Raw genomic sequence first — 20,343 nt, 5'->3', positions numbered from 1 at the left:
CAGAAATAACGGGCATCTGAAACAAGCTCACGAGACTGCAAAGGAACATGGAATGTACAAAAATATTACCCAAAAACTAAAAAGGACAGACCAACGGAACGTACTAGACTGGTAACAGACAAATGGCAACTAGACTGGAATTAGGTGGATAAAGGACGAACAACCCACAGAATTTGCAGATACGTGGGGTCAGAATTAATAACATTAGAACAAAAAGCGATGCAAATGGTAACTGGGTACGGAAACTTCATGTGCTATTTAGCCAGATTCAAACTAAAAGAAACGAATGGTATCTGCCCTTGCATAACTGCCCAAGCACACACAAAAGAGCACTTGATGTACGAGTGTACCAATGTCTGTCTAGTTAGAATTAGACAGACAATAAGGGACAAATACGGAGACTTAACTATTAACTTAAGAAGACAGGACAGACAAATAAATAAAACAGACCTACAAAAAATAATAGAATGGGCATCTGACTTGGTCGATGACCCCGATGTCTCGCTCGGACGAGAATAGTTTTCTTTTTAAGGTGCTCACGCCTAGTTTTTTGTAAGGCCACGGCCACTAGGCTTGGTAAAGAGCACCATATATTTTTTTTATTGTAAGAAATAAGTAGTAGTTTATAAGTAAAATTCTGTATGTAGTAAGAGCAAAAACTTTTTGTAAATTTGTCTTTAAAATAAAGAAAAAAAGGAGTTCTCTTCCCTGCTAATTTTTAGGGGGGCGCGAACGTTGCCAGCGCAATTTGTGCTGTAATCGGTCGCGCTTCAGGCGGAGGTTGGTGGGTTGCCTTGGTGGTGTTTTTGATAGATACTGGGTGGCTTCTTGGCCGCAAAGGATTTCACAGTGTCGTAAGAACAGGACAAATAATGGTGTATTATTTTAGAGATAAACTGTTAAATTAAAAGGGTACTCACGGCACTGTCAAAATTTAAGCTATTACGGCGTAATCTTTCGATAAACCTATCTTTGTTTTTTATTTCACTTTCTAGTTCACCAATAGTCTTCAGAAGATCCTCTTTTTTATTGACAACATCCTGCTCCTTCGTTTGGATTTTCGATGAGCAATAAATTGCATGCCTCCAACTTTATTACATCGCTGCATCTGTCCATACAACTTGTGTGATAAATGGCAAAAGCTTGTAAACTCTTTGTTTTTGCAGCACTTAAAAGAACGTCGCATTTTATTTTCCTTCAAAGAATCTTAATAAATAATCTTTCTAAATAAATTTGAAAAATTTTGATAAGCAGGAACTATTGAACAACCAGGACCATAAGCACAGCAAAACACAAGCACGTACTTAAGTTTAAGTTCAAGAATTTGGCAAAGGGAAATGGTAGCTAAACAAACTCTAGTTTAGTCAAGTTGCACTCAGCACCGGCAAAGCCTGCTACGAGCGTAAACACGACCGTCTCGGTCTATGATACTAACAACATTTGTCTTTCTACCATTTTGTAGAGCCATTAGTTCATTTTTGGACACCCAATTTCTGCACAGTCTCCTTTTTAAAGTAGTTTTTGACTTGAGAATGACCTTGTTGATGTGTATTTAACTTCTTTCAAGAACCCGTCAACCTGTTCGGATTAACAACATTCAAAAGTAACGTTCGGCATTGCTCGGCAAGGAAAAGAACAATTAAAATGAGATTATTGACATATTATTCTCTATCCTGGGTTCGAACATACCTTTAAAGATATTTTTCAGAACCACATTCTCTTTTTCCTTTAATTGGTGAAAAACATTACAAGGGTGAAATTCTACTGACTTCCAATAGCTTGATCCAAGATCGACACACTGTATTATAAAAAACAAATTTTCACTAACATAAAGCTTACGAATCTATTGTCCAGATGATAAAAATATTTAAATTTTGTTTTTAGTTTGCGATTTCATTCCACAAATGGCAGTCTGCGTGCTAAGAGCGTCTTTTCAAAATACATTTAACGCCTGCTAAAGCGTCCAAAGACCTCAAGTTTCCATTTATCATTTAGTAAACTCGCAACACAATTTTGTATTCATGAAGGCGTCTCGTTTTATTAAAGCGTCTTTAAAGTACAAACAATATTCGTGTTACTTTAGTCGCGCAATAAAACTCGATTTAGTTTAATCAGTGCAGGTGTATCAAAGTTAATCTGGCGCCAATGTATATAAAAAATACTCAAACAAAATTCAAGTATAAAATATAATAAAACATAAAACAGAAAATTATTTACAAATAAACGATATTAAACCCGACCAATGACAACCGTTCCACTCGCTCTCCCCACTCTCGTGAGTACTCAGCACATCGCCTCGCCATCTGTCAGTCAGTGTGTCATTCCTTGTCTGTTTCTGCGCATGTCACCACCACTTTTTCGTTAATTTAAACACATATATACACATATACATGTATACATCGCAACTCGAACCTTTTAGTTAGAGGCAAATTCAACTCCCCAATCTTGGCTTTCAAAAAACCCTACACAATGAACATAAAGAGCATTGATCGTTCGTTTAGCGGTTCAAAAACTAAGTGCAACCATTATGTTGGCTTAATATGCTAACCAGCCTACGAATAAATGGAGCATAATATAATAAATAATAATTCTATATATATTAGTACATATAGTTAAATATAAGGTACTGTTGGGTAATAAGGCCGGGCAGGTAATAAAGCCAAAGTTATCCCAACGGATACCTTAATATTCTGTGGTCCTAGTGGCACCATCTAGGTGTAGACAGATCTAACACAAAACAGTTGGCGCTTTGCGAGCTAGTATACATTCCTCCATTTACCTACATGCACGTGTTTAAAAATTTGGAAGTGTTTTCGTGCCCGTGTTGTAAAAAATACCTGCAAAAGGTGAGTAACATTTTTTGGTAGTTTGATTAGAGTATTGTTTGCATTATATTTTCCAAATTGTGTTGGTATATAGATTAACTAAACATAGTTGTTTCGTTTTATTTACTCTTACTTGTTACATCTAACCTCAAAAAGAAAATGGATGCCAGACTTGTAACAAGGCCGCGGCCTTATTACCTGCCTTACCATTAAATTTGTTTGCAGATAATAAAGCCGGCTACAAAATAATGCGTAATTTTTTGTAAATTTATCTTAATTGTTTACGCTGGCAAAAGTCTTAAAAAAATAATAATCTTATCTCAATGCAATGAGCTCCCGGCCTTATTGCCTGCCGAAATGGTTACCTTTAAGTTTCTAGCCAGGTAATAAGGCCTATTACAAGATGGCCTAAAAGTTGTTTTTCCATGTAGGATTCCTGCGGAAGTCTTAGAAAATAGTTTTTTATACCAACGTGTCAGCAACAGTTACAGCGCGGAGCAGTTTTCTAGCTTAGGTAAGTATTATAGCTGTAGCTATAATGTTCCGGCCATATTATCTGTCTCCTACATACGCAGTAGAAAATACTTTTTTATTTTTCAGTTATGGGGAAAAAAAATCGAGGAATACGAGCAAATTGGACCGAAGAAATGATGGAAGAGGCCCTTAAGCTATTAAGGTGTGGTCGGTCTCAAGAATGGGTGGAACAGCAATCTGGGATTCCGCGTCGTACCTTAAGGAATCACCTTAAATCCGGTTCCTCAAACAGGTCATTGGGAGCAAAACCAGTATTAAATATGGAACAGGAAACGGACTTAGAAAGGAAAATATTGAGATTTTCTAGCAGAGGCTTTCCGTTAACTTCGAAAGTTTTACGCCGAAGTGTTTTCAATTATTGTGAGAAAATGAGCGTTAAACATAAATTTAAACGGGAAAAAAAATTGGCGGGTAAAGAATGGTACCGTGCCTTTCTAAGACGTCATCCACAAATAGCTCAACGCAAAGCACAGCAATTAAATCCTGCCCGAGCTCAGAAATTGAATCATTTCATTGTAAATGATTATTTTGATAAATTGGATGCTCTGCTGTGTAGAACCGGATTAAAACATAGCCCCGAAAAAATTTACAACATGGATGAGAAGGGTTGCAGATTAACCCTTCACCACCAGCAGCTAGTACTAGCCCAAAAAGGTGCCAAAAGAGTGCACTTAGTGGCGCCTGAATATGCGGAAAACGTCACAGTAGTCGCTTGTGCAAATGCCCTAGGCCATGTCATACCACCTATGATTTTATTCAAAGGGCAACGTGGAAAACCTTGCTATTCTGATGGTTTACCAGCAGGCTCAGCTGTACACATGACCGCAAAGGGCAGCATGACGACTGAGATATTTATCAAATGGCTGGAGCACTTCTCACAATTTATGTCTTCCCCTCCAACAATTTTAATTTTTGATGGAGCGTCAAGTCACCTAGATGAGTCCATTGCTGAAAAGGCAGAAACTTTAGGAATTGAGCTTTTATGCCTACCCAGTAATACGACTCACGAGCTCCAGCCAATGGACAAATCCGTTTTCCGGTCTTTTGAATCCCACTGGGATCAACAGCTTCTTGAATATTGGAGTCAACATCCTGATAGAAGGTTGAGTAAAGAGAGATTTTCTGATGTATTCACGCCAGTCTGGGGAAATTGCATGCCTATTAATAACATCTGCAATGGTTTTAGATCAACTGGTACCCGTTCAGTAGAAACACCATTCCTGAACAAGCATTCGCCCCAAGTCTTCCAACTCATCGTGGTCAAAATATTGCAGCTGAAAATAGTGAGGAAAGTGCCATAGTAAGGGAAGAACTTTGGGATTCGGAAGATGATATTCCATTAGCAACATTATTTAAGACAACTAAGGATAATTCAACAGTACATTCCAGTACCAGCCCTGCAGATCAGTCTCAGTCTCAATCAACTCAGTCAGAAGATTTAGCTGAAAACGGAGAAACTTCACATCAAAACTCTTTCTCTGAAGTTTTAGTTACACCTGATATGACACCAATAAAAACCTCCAATCGAAGAAAGGCTTTGAATTATCGTGCTCAAGAGGTCAAAAGGCACATATTTAAGGATCGTAGTTCTGGTAAAAAGGTTACCAATATCTCAAAAAAGGGTTCTGTTGTGAAGAGGAAGTCCGCCAATACGCCAACTACGAGCCTTTCAGCTGTATGGATGTGTTCTGTTTGCCTGCTTGACTTTGTAGCCGATATGAGAGCATGTTCATCTTGTGGTACTTGGGTTCACGAAGAATGTGTTGGACTAACAGTTGAAGATAAAGAAGCATTTATTTGCCCTGAATGCATGCCCTGAGGAAATTTTAAAAATCGGCCTTATTACCTGCTACAAATTTTACTCCGTGGCCATATTACCTGCCTATGCTGGTAATAAGGCCAAAAGAGTTGTTTTTATTTTTTTGCATTATGAATGCTTAAAAATTCTTGTTTTCATTTTTTAGTTATGTTTTTTAAAAGAATACATGTTGATTTATCTTTTGTATCTTACTTTGTAATAAAAATATTTTTTATTTGGTTATAACAAAAATATTTTTCTTAACCCGGCCTTATTACCCAACAGTACCTTATTATTACGCTATTCCATAGTAACTTAGTATTAGTAAATTGACTACAAAAGGTGAAACTTACCGTTCTTCATGAGTAACCATTGCTAAAGCTGCTTCAAGATATTTATAGTAGATAGCGTAGTCCATTGCGCTCATTTCCGATTGGTTGTAAAGCAGTTTACATTTCATCGATAAAAGTTGGCCAATCACATTTGGTCGGTTTTCCATCGTAGCTAAATGAAGTGCGGTGTTCTGAATAAAGAAGGAAATTGGTTAATATATTATTCTAAAAACTGATTAATACTTAGAAAAATATCAAAAAAGGTTTTCACATGATGGTGATTATTTAAAATATACACCTGGAAGTTATTATCAAAAAAAGCTCCACTGCAGAGAAACTAAATCTAAGGTAAATGTTCCACAGCCAGGCATAATATATAATTATAGTAGAGGGATGGGTGGGGTAGATAAATTAGACAAGATGGTTGCCAACTATAGGACCCGAATAAGACAAAGAAAATGGTGGTGGCCAATTTTTGCCTATCTTTTTGATAGATTTTTGGTTTCCATAGTAAATGCGTGGCTACTTATGAGAATAATTCACCCTGAGGATCCAATAAGTTCTTTTTTAGTTATATTTCGAAGGAACATAGCCCAGCTTTGCTGCATTCATATGGCGTAAAGTCTGTAAAAGGGAAACTAAGACCAACCTTACCGCTGGATGTTAGATTTGATAATATCAATCATTTGGTGGAATATTCTGAGACTGATAGAAGGTGTGCATTTTGCAAAAAAAAGGCAAATTTTGTTTGCGTAAAATGTAATGCGGGCTTACACCCCAAAATATGTTTCAACGCTTATCACACTAAATAGGCATATCAAAGAATACATTTTTTGTTGATTATCAGAATATTTTCAGAATTTTTATTTTGTTATTTTTAGCATAATGTCCCTCATAAGGGACTGTTCTTTTTTTCAAATGTACACAAATCTTGTTTTTTTGGACTTATGTAAAAATTGTATTTAATTCCAGCGTGTATTTCTTTATCTTGTAACGAAGTTACTAAATTTTCTGTAATTCTCTTATTTGTCTATTCGGTTTTTTTTCCAACTTAAAATAATAATTTTCAACATTCATATTGACAACTAAGCTTTGCCCAGTAAATTTAGAAAAGTTCTATTTTGGTAATAAACGCGCGACCGCGTTAATTATTAATTTATCATCGCGTTTAATACCTCAGCACCGTTTGTGTCCGTACCACTACTACTGTTAGAGTACCGCGCATGTCCGTTCTCTATATAACGCGATGCACTGACCGGCAGTAGGCAGTTGGCAGTATAGCAGTTCGACCCGGAGAGTTAGTTGGCAGTTGCTGGCAGAGGCAGTTAGCAGTTGGGGCAGTTAGTTAGTTAGCAGTTGCCGGAAAAAAACAGAGGACAAGTAAAAAATGGACATATCTCATGGGTACTCAACGGATAGATCAACCAAAAGTGAAGACCATAAGAGAACAACAAGCAGACAAGAGAGAGAGCGGGGTAAGACTTTGGACGACTCCGCTAAGTTCCTAAAACCCCAAACTAAATCCCGTACTGATCCCAGACTATCCAAAACCACTCCAAACCCCGACCTGGGAGCTGGCAAAGCGCCACCCCAGAGCGCGGAAGTTGGGCAAAGTGAGAAAAGAGTACGTAAACTCGAGGAGAAAATTCGGGAAAGGGATTTGCAAATTGAGAGTTATGCAAACGAGATTAAACTCAAAAACTCTCAGATCACCGAGAGAGCAGAACTGTACGACTATAAAATAAAAAAGTTGATCTCAGAAAACCATACTCTCAATAAGCATTGAATCGTAAACTCGAGGTGGTGTTAACTAAAAACGAAATCCTTACTATTCAAAACTCCAAACTCAAAGAGCAAGTGACGGCACAGGGGGGTCTGGCTAATGTTGGACATCAAAAGGAACAAAAAATAATAAAAGAACCAGGGAAGAGGCGGGCCTGTCTCCGCCTTCTCAAGATGAAGGCGAGCTGGCCTCGGAACCGGTTTACCCTGAAATAACAACAAACAGGGAGCCAGTCCCCTCAACATCGTCAGCCTTAGATCCTATCCAAAACTCCACCGAAAATCCCACTCCAAAATTAAAAAAAAATCCACTTTACATGCCCTTAAGCAACCTTTCCTTAGCGGGAAAGGGGAGGAGCACTGATCCCATTTTAAATATTAACAAAGTCCCAAAAGTAGTGCTAAGGGACACAAAAAACTGGGCCACAAAATACAAAACATTTTGTGAAAAAAATGTTTTGTATTTTGTTACTAACTAACATCGTAAAAGTGCAGAAAGATAGATTGGGATTAGCGCTCTTCCCCAAAACTCCTAACGACCACCGCGAACTAACAGGACTTCTCCAGGAGGAGGGAATGAAGTTCCATCCAAGTTAGAAGAGGTCGGGGAGAAGCTGAGAGCGATGTGGTTTGAGCCGGAGGAACTGGGTTGGTTTAAAACCGGCCCAGGCCGACGAAGACCCACAGACCTCATAAGATTCCTCGTACCCAAAGAGCAATTGCAACGCAAAGCCGCGTTGCCACAAATGCAAAGGCGAACATTTTTTCTCAGAATGTGTAAAGAACAGAGCGACCCCGGCAGAATGTTGCAGTTGCGACGGTGACCACCCGGCGAGTTACTGGCGCTGCCCAAAAAAACTAATATAAAAAACATAAACAACCAAAAAAAAGCTTCGCTGAGACCTTGAGAACGACCAACGCGGACTCTAATAACAGGACGGCGGAGCCAAAGGATGGCAATACATCATCACACATGAAACGCCCCGAGCTATCAACCAAAAACACAAATCTCCTAAACCTCTTAAGTTTGCCTGACGGGATCCTAGAAAAGGAAATGTGATGGCAAAACTTGAGAAATTAAATACCAACCCGGCGATCAAGCTATTGCTAGGAGTCGAGGCCTAGGTTCTCGCAGTGTCCCTTCGTTTCCTTCCTAACGTGTTCAAATCCCAATTCCCATCCTTACAAACCACATAAAAATAAACCTCATACAAAACACAATCCAACCGCCAAAAACCTAAAATATTACCAAAAAGCACCGTAAAGGACTGGTTACCTTCACACCTCCGCCCGACCTTTTCTCACCAGCCAAAACTTCCGTAGTCTGAGGGGGCGTGGTCTGCTCTGCTGGCTCGCGTCCAATAACATCACACCCAGACCTCATAAATACAAGCAACCAAACCTTAACCCGACCAGTCGGTTCCAGCATACGTTAAAATACAAATATGCCTAGCCAATGAGAGCGCTTCGGCATCCGCGAGGGCGTGGTATGCGAACCGCCAAATTCAAAATAGGAAATTTTCAATGTATGTAGAGTTTTTCTATTTATATTTATATTTAATTAGGTTTTTATGATGCGTATATATTTTAGATGAAGAAAAGTGCAATATGCATTAAAAACATTTAATAAGAAGATATTTTAGCTATTATTAGTAAATGGATTATTGATTTTTTTAAATATTTACAGCGTGTGATCAATTATTATTTTAAAAATATTTTATAAATACTTGCCAAATTTGGTTTTTATAGCAAATTATCTCTTTTAATGACGACATTTGTTAATCATTTGGTATAGCGGTACGTGTAAGCGCAATGTATGAATTATTTAATTATTATTGTTAGTTAAATATTAAAAATGGGGTGATACGAAATTGAATTGGTGTGTAGAGCTGATAAATTAATTGGTTAATAGGTGGATGAGTGAATAAATAAAAAAGTTAGAAAATAAAAATAAATGGCAATTAAATTTTTTAACAATATATGGTGAACATTTTAAAGTTCGCATTTTTACATACCTCTGTGTCATAATTCTAATATGCACCTTAGTAATATAATAATTGTCAATAGTTATTTGAAAGTATAATATTATTCTAAATTGTCCACTACCACTATACATTATACTTTAGTGGTTGATAATTGATATAAAGTATATATATATATATATATGGTTGGAAAAGCTGGATAAAGTGTAAATATGACTAAAAAGTCAAAGTATAAGAACAGAAAACAAAAAAAAACGTAGAAATTATATTTTAACTTTGTTTATTTCAAATAATAAAAAATCTATAAATTTATTTGTTATTTAAATATAATAATTTATGGTATTTTTAATATCAACAACCTCAAAATTAAATGCAAAGAGGCTAAATGTATTAATCTGGTATACAGGGTGATTCATTAATATTGCACGAAAATGAAATGCCGGTTTTTTTGGGTTAAATTATGACGAAAAGTTCCTATAAACATATGTCCGAAAGTGCTTCGTTTCCGAGATACAGGGTGTTCAAATTTTCTTAAAAAATCGATTTTTTATTAATATCTAAGAAATGCCTTTGCTGTTTGCAATGTCATTCACACCATTTCTGGATATCTTAATGATGTATCTTTTTGACATATGACAGTTGATTTGTTATTCCAGGGACGTGCCCACGGGGTAAGCGGGTTAGGTTTTTTGTACAAAAAATAGCACCTAGTAGATTTTTTGAACCTCCTGTACATTTTTTGGATGACGCAACTAAAGATGGAATTGTTTCAACTCTTGGGTGTTTTTCGTATCTCCCTCCGTTTTCGATAAAAAAATTAAGAATTGCTTTTTTGCATCCCTCTGTAAAAATACAAGTAAATGCTTTTAAATCACGCGAAAGCAAAGAAATAATTTTCTTCCTAAAATGTAATACTTACCTATTCATAGTGTCGAATATCAAGTACAGCATTAACAACTGCTGATCTAAAAAAAACTGCGGAATGTTGAAATTGTAAATACGTATTAAACAAAATTTAGTAAATACTATTATCGTTTTAGTTTTTGTCGCATTCTTTTCGTTGCTTTGAAAATGCAATAAATAAAATACCAGTTCATTTAACATTACTAGGTGTGGCTCAGTGATAAGGTGTTGTTTTTTTCCTGTCAAGTAGACAATTTCCTCATTTTTGTCTAAAATGGAGTACACTTATAGTGAAATGTGCGATATGCACTTTGTGTATGGTCTTGCTAATGGTAATTCACAAGCAGCGAGGCGTATTTACGCGGACAAATACCCTAACCGAGTACTTCCTCATAGTCAAATGTTTACTCGCCTCCATCAACGTCTCAGAGAAAGTGGAAGTTTTAAAAAACTTACAGTCGACAATGGACGACCCCGCACAGTTGCAACCGCAGAAGCTGAAGAAGCAGTGCTCCACGAAATCGAGGATAATCCTTCAACGAGTACAAGACAGATTGCTGCCACTTTAAACATTAGTCAGCCAACAGTGTTTAGAATACTGAAAAATCAGCTTTTGTACCCGTATCACATCCAGCGGGTACAAGCACTTTTGCCAGACGACTATCCTCATAGAGTGGCTTTCTGTCGATGGTTACAACAAAACATTGTAGAAAATCCTCCTTTTTTATCAAAAATACTTTTCACGGACGAAGCTAATTTCTCCAGGAATTCGATAATGAATTTCCATAATAATCACATTTGGGCAGATGAAAATCCACATGGAATAAGTGAAAGTCGCCATCAACACCAATTTTCACTGAATGTTTGGGTTGGAATCATTGAAGACCACTTAATTGGTCCTTTCTTTTTGCAACAAAGGTTAAGTGGAGAAGTGTATCGGCGTTTTCTTCAAGAGGAGTTGCCAACACTATTAGAAAACGTCCCGCTTGACTTAAGGTACCAAATGTTTTTCATGCATGATGGCGCTCCGGCGCATTTCAGCTTAATTACTCGACAGTATTTAGATAGAGTATATCCCAATCGTTGGATAGGTCGTGGAGGTATACAACCCTGGCCTGCGCGATCTCCCGATCTAAATCCAATAGACTTTTTCCTCTGGGGCCACCTCAAGCAATTAGTTTATACCACCCCCATCGAAAATGTTAAAGAATTAAGAAATCGTATTATTGCAAATTGCGATATTATTCGAAACACGCCAGGGATCTTTGAACGTGTTCGCCAGTCAATGCGTCGCAGGACAGACGCATGCATTGCAGTTGGAGGAACTCATTTTGAACAACTCTTATAGCGTACGTTTCTTAGTCCATAGCTTTTCATTACCTTCATCAATTTACTAATGTTTATTCTAAGAATTTAATTAATGTACCTAAGTTTAATTAAAACTATTTTTCAACAGGTAGTACAGTTAATGTCATGTCAAAATTCCAAATTACCGTATTTACTATTCTTCACCCTGTAAATCGATAAGTAGGCATTTTATTATGTTTATTCAAGTTTTTTCAAACGTTTGCATTAAACTAATTTTTTTATCGAAAACGGAGGGAGATACGAAAAACACCCAAGAGTTGAAACAATTCCATCTTTAGTTGCGTCATCCAAAAAATGTACAGGAGGTTCAAAAAATCTACTAGGTGCTATTTTTTGTACAAAAAACCTAACCCGCTTACCCCGTGGGCACGTCCCTGGAATAACAAATCAACTGTCATATGTCAAAAAGATACATCATTAAGATATCCAGAAATGGTGTGAATGACATTGCAAACAGCAAAGGCATTTCTTAGATATTAATAAAAAATCGATTTTTTAAGAAAATTTGAACACCCTGTATCTCGGAAACGAAGCACTTTCGGACATATGTTTATAGGAACTTTTCGTCATAATTTAACCCAAAAAAACCGGCATTTCATTTTCGTGCAATATTAATGAATCACCCTGTATAGTATGTAGTATGTAGACTCGCACTTCTTTAGCTTATTTGTCATCTCGGCTCGTCATGTATATACAGCCCAAACCATTCAAACTTCCATACAATAGTAACATGGAAAAAAATTACTGCTCTGTATACATTTTAATTCATAAATATATACTCATAGAGGATCTTCCCCCTCGTTCGATGCCAATTTCAAGTTAATCTAACTAGCTTTTCTGCACCCTAAAAAATGTTAAAAACATAGCAAACAAAATGTAATAGAAAATGATTAGTTGAATATTAACATACAAAATAAGCTAACATTTTAGTCTTAAAATAAAAGATATAAAAATAGTTATAAAAAAACCAATACCTATGACGTCTTATAATTTGTTTTTACAATTTGAAACCTACACCAAATTAAGCCTTACAAAAACTATACCTAGTTATGTATATGACCTCTTACATAAAATTTGTATTTACAATTTGAAACCTGCACCAAAACCTTACAAAAAATATACTTAGTTATATTATATTGATTATAACACAAAATACCATATAAAATACCACAACCTATTTTTGTTAACTTCACAGCTATAATACAAACATAAAAAAATAACTACAATTCAAATATTACCTAGCCATTAAATACACAAAGAAATCTAGCTTATTTTTTATTTGGATAGTACATTTGTTTTTCAATTTTTCTTTTCTTTTCAATGCCCTGAGAATTTTCTTCCTCCACTTCTTTATTTTTAAATTTGTTGATTACAGCCATAAATCTGATAAATGCATTTTTATCTAAACTTCTACCATAGCTACAAATCTCTTGCAATGCAATCTTAAAATAAGTATAAACGATGTAATAAAAATGTAACTTATATTTTACTCAAACTACTTCTCGATTTTCTTCAAAGTCCATTGCAGAACTATTGACTTTCATTTTTGAACTCTCCTGAATAAAATGGTTTACATCCTCCTGATAATTGATTTGGCTAGTTGTGGGTTGATCAACAAACAAAACATTATCCTCTTCCTCTTCACTCACAGTTGGGGAACCTACAACAAACTCGCTCCTCTGCTCAAAAAAGGCTACAGCATATAGCTACAAGAATTGTTTAAAACAACTTAATGTAGTGCAAAACTTTATTTTAAAAGTTATATACAAAAAACAAAAAAGATTTCCTACACAACAATTATATTCTGAAGAAATTTTTAATATACGCTCAATTTACATATTGTCAACATGCATTTATACACATAAATCAGAAAAAATCAAGAATTATGTTAGTCATTCCTACACAACCCGAAATAATATAAACAGACACCTAAAAATACCAAACATAAAAAAAACTATAGGGCAACGATTTTTAGGATACTTGTCCCCGAAATTTTATAACATCTTACCAAACAGCTTAAAAAATATAAATAATATTAAAAACTTTAGTAAGGTCTGTAGAAAATTTATTTATTCAAATATAGATAAATTTTTTTAAATAGTTTTGGGAAGGGAAATTTTATTGGAGAATTTTTGTTTAGTTGTAGATTATGGTTAGTTATATTTTATATTATTACTAAAATTTTGTGATTTCTCAGCATACACAAACAGATGTTACAACATATAGGTGTATGTTAAAAACAATGACTGTTAACTATTATTATTGAATATAATTAAGTTAAAAAAAAAATAAAAAAATTGTTATAATATAACCAAAATGATTAATAAATTTGAATTTGAATTTGAATTTGAATTTGAATTACAAAGTCCTGTTTAGACAGAATTTTCTGGACACTCACATCTGTATTTATGAAAACATATTTTACAGATGTTACAGTATCCAGTGCGACATTGCTCATCACATAGTTCATGACAAGACACAACATAGAACTTACCACTTACCGAAACACTTTGTACTTTAAATTTTCCAAATTCCAAAAATTCTACCTTACCATTCATTTTTTCGGCTTTGTTATGGGCTTCTATTACAATTTTATGCTGATAGCTATTTGAGTTTGGTCTTGTTGACATGTTCCTTAAATGCGAATGCTTCCCCCAGACTTCTCACTTTGCACGCTCTATTAAATCCTAAAAGTAAACACAACAAAACATACTTATGTATGTTTGATAATGATAACTAAGACTTTGTACAACCTGATATCACTCCTGTTGCAATTGTAAAATATGTGTTCTTCCCCATTCTTAAACTTGTTTCGGGTCTGACAAGCATAATCTACTTCCCTATCAAATTAGAACTAAAAAAATTATATGTATCTTACCTTAGTGATGCCATAATTGTCTAACAGACAGCAACAAATAAGTGCAAATATTGGTTTAAGTGGAAGGAAATTATGCACTAAGAAACACTGGCAAGTTTATTGAAAGGTAATGAAACTCAAACACTAAATTGTTTGTTTTTGAGCCCAAAACCAGCACAGATATGGATTGTATAGATAATGGAGTAAACACTCAACACTATATACTATACTAAAGTATAATTAAAATTTAATATTTATTTCTCTATGAGTTAAACAAAACCAATGCCTTGATTTTCAATTTCCGTAGCTAATCGGCAACGAAATTTGACGTACGAACTTTCACAAAAGGATCAGCAGTGCTGCTCCACTCTCAATTTCTCTGATTGGCTGGGCATATTTGTATTTTAACGTATGCTGTCGGTTCCTATTCTCCGAGAGAGTCACAAGTCCAAGCACCTAGATGCGACCCAGAATTATAAAAAGATTGCGCTAGATAATCTCGACAAAGGATCAATCAAAAGACCGGCAAGAGCAGACCGACAAGCTAGTCCGGAAGTACAGTGTAAAACATCACATCAGTAGGCAGTCCGACTGAGAAAACCGACCGAGGTAAGCCCCACAGTACCGTAAATCGCTCCGCCGCCGCCAGCTCCTTTACTCCACCGCTGTTGCCAGCATGTAAGTATAGTAGGTAAGAAGGTAAGCTATTCCTGATGCCCACAGGTTACAAGGGGTTGCGTGCCAAACCGTTACGGAGTAACACTGTGTATACCTTAAAAATTGCTAGGGGGCTACGTGTCGGACCGTTACGAGGTAGCACCCTGCATTGGACATTATCTCCTTATTCCTAATATTTACATGATACGTTGCATGCCGGACCGTTATGGGGTAACGCTGTGGACTCCTTAATAAAGTGCAGAGGGCTACGTATCGGACCGTTACGAGATAGCACCCTGCATTGGATATTATCCCGTTATTCCCAACCTGACAACATTACCACCTTCTACCTACATAATTAAGACCGCGTCTACCGACATTTTAAACAGAACTGGCGTAGGTTACGAGCGACCGCATTTATTTTCCATATATTAGACAGCTTACATATCTTATGGGTGATTTACCGCTTACCATTCCGATTAATACCGACTGTTTTTACATGCTTTATTTTCTCTGGGCTGTACCTGACCGTTTGTTCACTGCCATAATTACCAGTATCGCTTTTAAATTTTACTTACCGACATGGGTTCTCTTCACTGCACCCCTCCTCTTCTCTTCCAGCACCGTACCATGTTGAACTTGGCCGTATGTAAGGTTTATTAAGAAGTGTTAGAAGAGAAATGACATGTTAGGTTTGGGGATTAATAAATGTGATTTTGTTATTTGCCTTGTTTTACTCACACTAAAGACCTGGATTACTTTCTCCACTGTTTAAAAACTACCCGATATGCCGTGGTCCCTCATCCACATTAAACATAAGGGTGGCGCCCGAGATAATGGTTGAATAACCAACTACAAACTTTATGAATAACCCAGAAGATCGAGAGAGGATTAAAACAAAAATTAGTGAGCGCCAGTAATACCATTACAAAACTGGCGCCCGAGCAGGAACCTTTTCTTTTTTCCGAATACTGTGACCTGCTTTTCATGCCCACCTAAACTTACATTGTCAGATCTCAATAGATACCGTTTACCAAGTACGCGAGTAATATTGCTAAGAAAACCATCTTCAGGGATTAGTCAAATTGAGTTGTCGCGCCTGGAGACTGGGCCGTTTTTTCCCGTCAACATGACCGTTTACATTGTTGATGGCCGCTTTTTAACCCGGTTTGACCATTTCCGACCTAAGAGTACTGCGCATGTGCCGCAACCGAGTTTCAGACAGTCTGCCCCTTAAATACAGTTCATGCACCGAAAGCATATGTTTAGAGTTGAAACTCCAATTACAGGAAACATACTGTTTGGCTCACCGTCCTTAGTATTTGCGCAGCTGAAACACATTATTTTCTGCAAAAGCAATATTTTGTTGTAGCCAAATCCGAGGGAATGCCATACGCGGCTTTCAATAAGTCAATTATGAAAATGAGATGAACATGCGCAAAACGAATACTCCCCACCTGATTATTTTCCGATTTTTATTCCGTTGAAGTGGAGAGTTGACTACAGACCTCGGTACCGTTCGCATCAAAAACAGGATACCACCGACTTTGAGACCACACACACTGGAAAGAGGTACATACTACCGACCTCAAGACCATTCAGATAAGAGGGTCTCTACCCTACCCTACTACCGAACTCTCTACCGTCCGCATGAAAGAGATCCTGCAATCAACTTGTCGACAGATTAACCGAAGGCAGTAGATTACCAAAGCTTAAATCGCTTACCGCCATTGTAGTTTTTACCGAAAGGAATCCGTTCTTCAAATACATGGAACCGACTACCTCCCAGAACACGACTTCAGTGACTACCTTATCGACCGGGAACATGACCACAACCGCAGCCGGCCCGTCCGAATCTACCGACACACGCGTCAGCTGGATCTACCTCCTAAAGAAGGACGATTTACTGATTGAGTTAAGCAAGTTCAGACTGGACACTTTTGTAGATTCGCACTTCTGACATTCACCGTAGACCTACTTTTATATAAAATCTGGGAAAACTACTACACACAGAAAAATCCCGATGGATTTTTTCACATTTTGTTGTGTAAAAAAAAATGTTTAATTTTAATACACAATTGTTAGATAATATCTCACAGTCCTGTATAAAAATTCTCAGGCATTTTGTATATGTTTTAATGTGTATATTTTATACAATTATTGCATATTAAATTAATACACCATAAGTGGATATTAATTATTAAGATAATGTGTATAAATATTCCACATTTTTTTTTTAATCCAATGCAGTTTGGTAAAAAATCTAATAACCAAGTATATTTTTACTACAATTTTTAATTATTTTTTTATTCTGGCTTGTGTTGATTTTATTTACAATTGTGTAGAATAAAAACGATTCTTGCTAATAGCCCTTCACAATTATAGAATTTTAAACTATGTATTGTGTAGTTATAATACACAATTGTGTATAAAGGAGGACGCGCCCGACGCCCTTGCCTTTGCCGCTAGAACTTCGTTGTTAGCGTCAATGTTGCCAGATTCAATATTAAACAGTTGTAAAGGTATGCATCAAAATTTGCAGTCGATTTAAAGTTGTTAATTGAAAATGATTTAATAGGATATTTAAAAATAAGCCCAATCAGCATAAGTTCTAATTTTATTTATTTAAATAATATCGTGATAATAACACGCGTAAGGAAAAAGGAAACGTAACTTTTTTAATTGGCGGTGTAATCTTTAAGATACATTTGATGGCAGCATTGCTATAATTCCCAGTGCCACAGGTGTTCAACTGTTCATTCTTCAGTCCTTCAATCAATCGGCCGGCATTAATTTGTTTTAAGGTTTTTTCGTTTCGTTAAGTGTTAAAATTGCATAAGAAAAAAATGGATATATTCGTTGAAGATAAACTTAAGGAGTGGGGTTTATTGGACCAACTCCAGGAGCAGTTTGTAGGTAGGTAATTAGGTAAGCACCATATTTTTTTTTGCATTTATTGTATACTTTGGAATTTACTGGATATTTTGATGTTTAGACAGGTAGCTGGTACCTATTTAGTTTTTCAGTGATAACTGATAACTTTACAGTAGAATAGATAAGTAGGTATACTTACTTTTTTTACATTTTTTTTATCTTTGTACCTATCCAATTTTAATGTAGAGGTCGGTTAAATTTGTAACCTTTATTGCATTTGTATTTCAATTTGTATTACAAAATGGTATCTAGTTAATCATAGTTTGGATATGTTACTATGGTAATTAAACTATTATCAACAAACTAAAAACCTTTTAAAATTAAATTTTAAAAATTTCTTAAAAATGACCTAGGCTATTACTATTAAAACAAATAATTAAGATTTTTTTTTATTGGATAGGAAGGAAGGCTCCTGTAGATATATCGTGTCCACCAAGATCCCCTAAACTTACATGGAGCTATAAAGGAGACAGTGTAAAATATCTATGGAAAAAACTTAGGTTTGAAACGATTGAAGAAAATATTTAATACATTGCTTTAATGTATTAATGGTAGAATTTTCGAAAATATTACATACAATTAAATAAATTGTTAAAATAAAAAAAACAGCTTTTTTTTATCCTTTTTTTCCCAGGCTCACTAGAATTTATTATTACACAGATTTATGACGAAATTCTCTAAAATGTATTTTAAATTTTTAAACAATTTGTTTATTTTTTTATACAAATATATTGATTATTTTAAAATTTTTATGAATATAAATACAAAACATTGTAATAAAAAACTCCAGTTCTTATGTTAATTTGATATACAAACCTAAAATAAGTAACCTACACTATATTTAAATTTATAAAACAATATATAGTATTATTATACACAATTTGTAATAAAATTTAATAGTTGAAATGAAAGAAAATAAAATATATTGTTAAAACAACCTACACTAACGTGTGTATTTAAAATGCACAAATTGTGTTTTTTTCCTGTACATACCATGTTAAAAAAACACTAAGAGTTTGCTTTTTTACTGAACAATTATATTAAATAAATATAAAATATTGTCGAATTTAAGTACAAAAATAGTATACTATATATACAATAAAATAAATCAAATTGATACACAATTTGTTGATTATAGAACCACAGTTGTTTAAACACAATAGCATAGAGAAATTCTACACAAATTGATTCTGTACCATTTCCAAAATCAAATTGTATGTAAAATCTATACAATTGTTGAATTTTTATTCACCTATTTTTAAGAGTGTACAGATCCGAACCACCAGGCTTGTATATTTCCGACCGTATATCGATCGACCTCCGTATTACTACCAATGGTCTCGGCAGCTACAACTGTTGACCCCCTACCGTCCAAAACGATACATCCCGCAAGTCAGTTACCAGGCTCGATGCAACTACTTAAGGTTCACAAATGGAATGTATACTTCAACGGTCATACCGATCCTGTCACATTCATAGAGAGGCTACAAGAAATATGTGTATCTCAAGGGATCTTGATTGATTGGTTGCTTTCACATATGCTAGATTAATTTAAGGGCGAAACTTTTCTTTGATACCGAAATAACCGCACGCGTTGGGGAACTTGGCACGAGTTCCTGAGAGACTTTCGTAGTTTCTACTTTCCAGTCAACTATGCCGCCGACCTGGAAATTGAAATTAGTCGCCGGTTGCCGCGCCATGAAGAACAGAGCCATCAATATATTACCGATCTACAAACGCTGATTCGAAGGCATGGAAATCTTACCGCCAAACAAGAAATTCAATGGCTCTATCGAAACTTGCTCCCAGAATATCGCCAGTTTATCAGAAAGGCTGATTTTACTGACGTGGCCGGATTGTCGAGGCTTATCCGAGAAACCGTTAAGATTGTGAAATTACAAAACTGGCGTCTGAGCAGGGACCTGGAACAGGATACCTGGCTCTCACCCAGGAGGCTCGGGTTCGATTCCCGGTATCGGAACCTGATTAGAAAAATTAGTAAGCGCCAGTAATACCATTACAAAACTGGCGCCTGAGCTCCGATATTGAGGTTCCATTATCGGTCAGTACGGTCTTTGGAAATCCAAACTTAGTGACAATTTGCTCGTAAAGGGCCTGTGCCACAGCTCGGCACGTGGCTTTTCAGATCGGTCGGCACCTCTACCCATTTCATGAAACGGTCTTGAAATACCAGCAGGTAATTGTTACCTTTGGAAGACCTCGGTAACGGCTCAACTAAATCACTCGGGACTATCTCCCACGGTTGTTCGTTTCGCTATGGCTGCATCAGTCCTGGTGTTTTCTGCTGCGATGGCTTGTACCTTTGACATTACTGACAACTCCTGACATAACGAGCGATGTCTCGCATCAT

At 35.9% G+C, this 20,343-nt stretch overlaps 1 protein-coding gene across 2 annotated transcripts in view; it reads right to left on the bottom strand.

The window, feature by feature from the left end:
* Positions 1 to 20,343, bottom strand: part of LOC126747382 (transient receptor potential cation channel subfamily A member 1) — a 592,560-nt gene that overhangs the window by 46,547 nt on the left and 525,670 nt on the right. For both annotated transcript variants that reach the window (XM_050455968.1, XM_050455967.1), the window contains exon 13: positions 5,511 to 5,680. In XM_050455968.1, the coding sequence (XP_050311925.1) occupies positions 5,511 to 5,680 (170 nt within the window). The remainder of the gene's footprint in view (positions 1 to 5,510; positions 5,681 to 20,343) is intronic.

Source organism: Anthonomus grandis, chromosome 19, assembly GCF_022605725.1.
Source record: "Anthonomus grandis grandis chromosome 19, icAntGran1.3, whole genome shotgun sequence".
Classification (NCBI taxonomy): domain Eukaryota; kingdom Metazoa; phylum Arthropoda; class Insecta; order Coleoptera; family Curculionidae; genus Anthonomus; species Anthonomus grandis.
Note: the sequence above shows the minus strand (reverse complement) of the source record. Positions and strands in the feature narration are given on the sequence as shown.